Here is a 7467-nt window from a genome sequence, read left to right as displayed (position 1 = left end):
ACATCAAGTTAAGGGCGTTCGACCCAGGCCGCCTACTTGTGGTAATGATGGGGAACTTAAACGAATTAACATAAAATTAAAGGTGTTCGACCCAGGCCGCTTACTTGTGGTAAGGGTGGGAACTTAAATGAATGCGAGAAGTGAAATGAAGAATAGTCGTGAAGTTGGGAACCTTTTGTTTATTCATGAAATCTGGGTTGCCTCGTTAAAGCCTCCCCGGCCAAAACCCTCCTTAGGGAAAAAAGACTAGGTGAGGAAAAAGAGTACACCCAACGTTAGAAGTGTTTGGTACAAAACATGTCCTTAACTAAAGTAAAACTTTAGATGGGATACATTCCATGTATTGCGTATTTCTTCCCCAGACAACTACTCTAGTCGATATGCTCCTCCCCCAGCGTCTTCACGTATTCGGTATGGGCCGTCCCAATTTGCGGAGAACTTGCCATTCTTCTTTCTTGCACTGTTGGCCATTCTCCAAACTAAGTATCCTTTTGCGAATGATCTTGGGCATATGTTGGCGTTATATTTCCTGGCGGCACTTTGATTGAGGGGTACATCTGTAGGCCCACAACACTTCTACTAGTTCTTCTGGCCATCGGCCTTTGGCGTTGTTTAACCGCTTGCGTAGCTCCAATAGTATAACCTTATTTTCCGCCTCGGCCTGTCCGTTGGTTTGTGGGTGTTCAACAGAGCTGGTTACGTGTTTGATGCCCAGATCGGTGTAGAACTTAACGAGTTCTTTATCTATAAACTGCCGGCCATTGTCGGTGATGATGGTATGTGGGACGCCATATCAACATATGATATCCTTCCAAACGAATTGTTGTACTTGTTGGGCTGTAATGGTAGCAAGCAGTTTGGCTTCTATCCACTTGGTGAAGTAGTCGGCGGCTACTATCAGGAATTTTACTTGGCCTTTGTCGGGGGAGAAGGGGCTGAGGATGTCCATTCCCCACTTTGCGAAGGGCCACGGGGATAGTATAAAATGAAGATGTTCTTGTTTTTGGTGAATGAGGTTGCCATGCTTTTGGCATGGTATGCATTTCCTAACGAAGTCTTGGCAGTCGACCTCCTTGGTTAGCCAGAAGTAACCGGCGAGAAGGATTCGGGTAGTCATGGTGTGCGCTTGAATGGTAGCCGCATATGCCCTCATGTAATTCTTTAATTATGTACTGAGCTTGTTCTGCCGTGACGCATTTGAGAAGTGGCTGGCCGTATCCGTATTTGTAAAGGTCATCGTCTATCATCGTATACCTAGCGGCTTTAGTTATCCAAACTCTATCGGCGTTAGGTGGAGGGTTACCGGTTTTGAGGTACTGGATGTAAGGGGTTGTCCAATTGTCGGCTTGGTCTTGGGTTAGGTTATGGCAAGTACTTGTGATGGAAGGGGTGAGCAGTGTTTGTTGTAATAGAGATAGCTGTCGGCTTTTTAACTTGGAGCTGACTAGTTTGGATAATATGTCGGCTCTGACGTTTTTGGATCTGGGAATGTGTTGTATGCGGACTTGTTCGAAGGCGGACTGAACGACTTTCCGGACTAGATTGTAATATTGTAGGAGGGTAGAGTCTTTGATTTGGAACTCGTCATTTAGATGGCTTACAGTGAGCCTAGAGTCGGTTTTGCATGTTAGCGACTTGATACCAACCTCGCGGGCCAAGGATAAGCCGGCGAGGATGGCTTCGTATTCGGCTTGGTTGTTAGAGGTCTTGAAGGCGAAGTGTATGGATTTTTTGATGAGGATGTCGTTGGGGCCTTCTAGTACGATGCCACCACCTGTTCCCTTCGGGTTGGATGAACCATCAACATTAAGTGTCCATTGGTCCGCTTCAGGAGTTGCAGATCGTTGACAAAGTCTAGAAGGCATTGAGCTTTGATGGGGCCGTAAGGTTCGTAGCGGATGTTGAATTCGAATAACTCAACGACCCACGATGACATCCGCCTTGCAAGGTCTGGTTTCTGCAATATTTTCTAAATTGGGTAGTGGGTTTTGATGATTATGTTATAATTTTGGAAGTGTGGGCGTAGGCGGCGGGCTGCATGTACCAGGGATAGGGCCAATTTTTCCACCATCTGGTATCTGGTTTCGGGGTCTTGTAGGGTTCTACTAATGAAGTAAACAGGATGTTGGTTGTCACCGATAAGGGTTATATAAACCAATAAGGGTTGATGAGTATCCGGTTTATGAAGGATAAGTGGTGAGGTGAGGGTGGTTTTAAGCTTTTGGAATATTTGTTCACAATCATCATTGCACGTGAACTTGGCGGATGTTTTGAGCAACTGTATGATGGGTTGGATTTGTTCGGCTAGTTTGGAAAGGAAGCGGGAAATGGCTGTGAGGCGGCCTATGAGGCGTTGTACCTCTTTGACACTGGTGGGGCTTCGCATTTCAATGATCGCATTGCATTTTTCAGGGTTGGCCTCTATACCACATTGGGTTAGCATGAATCCAAGGAATTTATCGCGGTCGACACCGAATATGCACTTGTCGGGGTTGAGGTGAAGGTTGTACTGTCGTAATGCGGAGAACACTGTTGATATTGTCGTCTATGATGAAAGCAGTTTTGTTCATGTCGAATGTGGCCATGGGGATTTGATTGTAACCGAGGTATGCATCAAGAAAGTTGAGGATCTTGTTACCGGCCACGCCGTCGACAAGTCAGTCAATATTGGGTAAGGGATAGGCATCTCTGGGACAAGCTTTATTAAGATTCGTGTAATCAACACACATCCGCCACTTGTCGTTGGCTTTCTTAACCAGGACAACGTTAGAGACCCAAGTGGTATAGTGAGCTTCTTCGATGAACACTACGCTCAGTAATTTATCAGCCTCAGCCTTGGCCGCTAGGCATCGCTCCTCGCCGAGTTTGTAGATAGATAACTTGTGAGATCCTACTTGAGGGTCAACTCCAGGCAAGTCGGCAGCTGACCAAGCAAAGAGGTCCATGTTGCCGACTAGGATGGGTGTGATGATGTCACGCTCTTCAGATTCTAGATCGGTGCCAAGTTTGATGAAGTGGCCATTTGGGAGCTCTAGGGGGTGGTCTCTTCAACAGGTTCGAGACGAACATCCCAGCCCACTCTGGGGTCTAGATCGTCACCCGACAGATCGATCCCAGAGCCGGGTGGCCGCTCGATGTGATTGGTTTGTTGGATGGGGAGTTGTGGGCGTAGGCTGGCCATGTAGCATTTGCATGCAAGGCGTTGATCGCAATGAATGGTGAGGATGTCGCTAGATGGGGAGGTAAACTTCATGGCCAGATGAGGGATGGAGACGACAACGCCAAGGGTGTTGAGCGAGGGGCGGCTGAGGAGGACATTATAAGATGTAGGTGCGTCGACGATGAGGAAGCGGATAGGAATGGTCTTGGTTTGGGCTCCGTCACGAAAGACAGTATGGAGGTCAATGTAGCCACGGGTGGAACTTTTTCCCCAAAAAAGCCATAAATTGGTTCATTGTATGGGACCATGGCGGTGTCTAGGATGTCGAAGGAACTGCCTTGGTCGACAAGGACTTTTTTGACTACGTAATTTTCTATTTCAACAGTGATGACCATAGGGTCGACTTGTTGGTGGTCGAGGCCATGGAAGTCGTCGTCCATTAAGGTTATTGGAAGCATGCGGCGTCTGTGATGGGAATGGGTAATGTGGTTGATTGATTGGATATGGCGGAGGGGTCTCTTTCTGGTAGAAGATGTAGAGCCTCCTCTAGCGAAACTATAACATCCCGTCTAGATATTACGAATTTAAATAATTAAAGTAATTAAAATGAATAACAAAAACATCGCATTTATGAATAAACCTCATTTCCCAAAAGTGCGGGAAATTTAAAACTTTTATTATCATATAATAAAACACTGCTCCATAGTTTATGAAGCGAAAGAATATTCAAATATCTCTCAAAAGTTTACATATCAGTTCCAAAACTAAAATCAATAAAACATAGGAATAAATCCCATGTTATCCCTCGCTCCACGTCTAAGCATCACCAGCACCACCTGCATCAAATCCTCTGCTCACGTGTACCGCGTACACGGTCATCGCCAAACACAAGAATATAGGGTGAGCTTATGAAATCAACATACCTCATAGTAATATACATATAAACAACCATATATCTATATTTTCTGCAAAGGACCCAAAACACAGTCTTTTTCTCTATTCTCTATCATTTGGCCACAACCAGCTCATTCGTGTTCTACTTCTTCTGGTGATTACCCCAAGGTAATTTGCTGCCAAAGCTATCGGTCACAACCGATAGAGCACGTGCAGGAACCATTGCCACGGATCATACACCGTAACGCCAGGTGGAGTTCCCAAATACGAACATAGTCTGTAACGTCCCAAGACTACCAAACTCGTCAGCTATTTACTAAGGAGGGCAATCTATCTTGACCCATCCGTATTGGCCACAACCAGCACACTCACACCGACAACACTCGCTAACCCAAGCTCAACTCAAGGGTTCCTCGCGTTCATCTGCCATCCCAACTTAACTCGAGGGATGCCATTCTGAGCTCAACTCAAGGAACTCAACAATCTTACCTTTGAAGCATCCCCAAAATCCTTGTAGATCACGCCTATAAAGTCCAACAACTAGGACTTACAGCAGTCAAACCGCCTAGCGGGGGACACGTACTGCTAGGCGCTACAGCTTCCAAACCGCCTGGCGGGGGACACGTACCGCCAGGCGCCAAGCGCCTCAAAACCATCAACAATTGAAGACACCGCCTGGCGGAACAGTTCACACCGCTAAGCGCATCGACGTTCAAACTTCACTAATTTCACCGCAATCGCCTGGCGTAACCCCATTCATCGCCAAGCAGAATCGCACCAGACCTCGCTGACATTGTGGCTCTTGCCTGACGGTCTACCAGTCCCCGCCGGGTGCTATATCAGTACTATCGTTGTACTGGTTTGGTACCAATCTGCATAAGTTGACCTAGAATCTAAGCATCACGAATTAAGCTGCTTCTCCAGTTTATGGTTTTGCCTTTTCCAGTGGTTAACTTGCCATCCAGCTCCCTACTTTTCATTCATACTTAACCACATAAGGACATAACTTGGTTTTTCTCATATTCAACCTTATTCAGCACTACCATATCACCATGCACTTCCCTATGTTGCTTCCTGCACTTACTTCTAGCCATTTCAGCCATTCTTGACTCAATCCCCTTTCTAATGGTACCTTGTATTTACATTCCCATTCACAACAATTGTTCAAGTCTCTAAACCCCTTGCACCCACTTATTCAGGTCTAAATTTCCTACTGTGACATAATATAAGCAAGACCTATATTAACTAATATAACTCCTCCTAAAATACTCCCAACCTCTGTAGTTCATGTCTAAGAACTCCATGACCAATTTCCTCAATTCTCACAGAATCCATCACAACCTCACAGCAGCATTGCCACTGCGCTGGCGCCTGGCGGCAAGTCTCGTGCCGCCAGGCGGTACTCACATTTTTGGTAATTTCCCAGAATTCCCGCACCAGCAGCTCCATCCAACCCCAACTTTTCTGATTGAAATTCGATTCACTACCTAATGGATCCACTCAGGTATTCATAATTAGGGTCCAATTCCTCAAATTCCTAACACACCATCCCAACAACAATCAATAATTAACACATGACGAATCGAAATGATCCTACATAATTAACCCTAGAATATCTACTACTGTTCCATCCGATTCCCCCATCAATTTCGTGAATTTTACCAACATTATGGTATCTAATCTACTCTTTAAGAATTTGGCTAGCTTTTCTCCCGAACGGAATCATCCTAAGACCCCAAAAATACCAAAAACGAGGGGAAAGGTTCGCGTCGCCTAGCGGTTGATCATTACCGCCAGACAGTTCAAGCAAAAACCCAGAAAACTGGTAAGTCTCCAAGCGTCGCCTAGCGGGTCGGGTAGTGCCGCCAGGCGGTCCCATCTCTGGAACCCACAAACATCACAAAAATAGCTTGAGCTGCCTCGCGGCTTTGAATGCCCGTCAGGCGGTTTCTGGAAAATTTTTAGAAAACACGAAAATTGATAGAATATGACAGACATGCATCCAGTTTCATACATTTCATTGTACATTATTGAAATACAGAATAAAACAACGATTACAGCTCCCCTAACCTGGGTTCCTTTGCCAAACTTGAAAATCTCAAGCTCTTGCTTTGACCACCAATGACCACCCGTGATTCTCCTCAACCTACCTCAATAGTTCACTCACTACCCTCTAATCACTCTTGATTTTCGTCTCTGTTTTCTATGGATACTTCCAGCCTTGCCAAACCTTTCATACAACCTCTCTATTAAATCGAAAATACACTTAATAGAATGTTAATGGCCATTCATTCATCATTATAGACTGTCGTTACAGCCACTATTGGCTGCTGATTCAACTTAGGTTTTCCTTTAACCCTTCCAATTCCACCCAAAACTAATTTTAACAAAAAAAAAGTTTACTTTGGGTTTTTCCAAGACTTGAACCCACAACCAAGCACTACAAAATCAATGTCAAACCATCATGCCAATTCATGTTTCATGCTAACCAATATAATTTAGATGATATATCATATGAACATGATCAATCGTATTATTAAAAACAATAATAATTAAATAACACATAAATGGCATACACAGGACTTAAACCCAAGTCCTCTCATACAATTAAAATACTCTCAACCATTTGAGCTAGTACTTTTCAACGTCATACCAATCAGAAATTAATGTCATAAATGATCTACCCACCCGCATTTATTAATTAATTTTTCGTCCTCGAAAAAGAGAACTTACCAGGAAATAGGTGAGGATATGACCTCCTCATGACATCTTCCATCTCCCACGTCATCTCTTGGGTAGCCTCGTCCTAGAGAACCTTTATTGTTCTGATCTCTCACTGGTCCAACTCCGATCGTCAAATCCTCTTGTATCTGGACATCATCCTCCTCCAACACATGAGTAGGATCTGGCATGTACTTCCTCAGTTGCGATACGTGGAAGACATTATGTAGGTTTGCCAAATGTGGTGGCAAAGCAATCTCGTATGCTACAGGTCCAATCCTCTTTATGATCTGATATGGGCCAATGAATCGAGGAGTCAACTTCCTCGATTTAAGTGCTCTCCCAATGCCTGCTGTAGAAGTCACTCGGAGAAATACGTGATCACCTGCCGACTCTGAGTTGCACGCGTTCAATCCTGTATCCTCTTCACCTTCTCGATGGTAACTATTATTATACGTGAACTCCGCCAATGGCAGCATATCACTCCACCAATCTATCACACTATCAAATCACTCACAAACTTTAACAAACTTTACTCTAAAACCACCCTCTTTCACCTTTAATCTATTTAAAGTGAATAACACAAACTTCACACTCTAATCCACTTGAATTGATCATCTCCCTCTCCTTCCAATCAACCTTGAAGGAGAGAGGGGGGAAGGAAGATGAAAATTCCTCTATTTTTTCCTCCA

General features: G+C 44.6%; 1 protein-coding gene across 1 annotated transcript; it reads right to left on the bottom strand.

Moving 5' to 3' along the window:
• Positions 1-1046: 1046 nt before the first annotated feature.
• On the bottom strand, positions 1047-1865 carry LOC146885606 (uncharacterized). The gene has a single exon (XM_085675009.1). It carries the CDS (start codon positions 1863-1865, stop codon positions 1047-1049), a length of 819 nt encoding a protein of 272 aa, XP_085531135.1.
• Positions 1866-7467: the final 5602 nt, after the last annotated feature.

Source organism: Vigna unguiculata, chromosome 6 (genome assembly GCF_037176805.1).
Source record: "Vigna unguiculata cultivar grain cowpea cultivar isolate G323 ecotype 2 chromosome 6, ASM3717680v1, whole genome shotgun sequence".
In the NCBI taxonomy this organism is placed as follows: Eukaryota; Viridiplantae; Streptophyta; class Magnoliopsida; order Fabales; family Fabaceae; genus Vigna; species Vigna unguiculata.
Note: the sequence above shows the minus strand (reverse complement) of the source record. Positions and strands in the feature narration are given on the sequence as shown.

What these genes read in the sequence shown, in the direction of transcription:
- LOC146885606 (XM_085675009.1), bottom strand. Translation starts at nt 1,865, where the DNA reads ATGCCTTCTAGACTTTGTCAACGATCTGCAACTCCTGAAGCGGACCAA.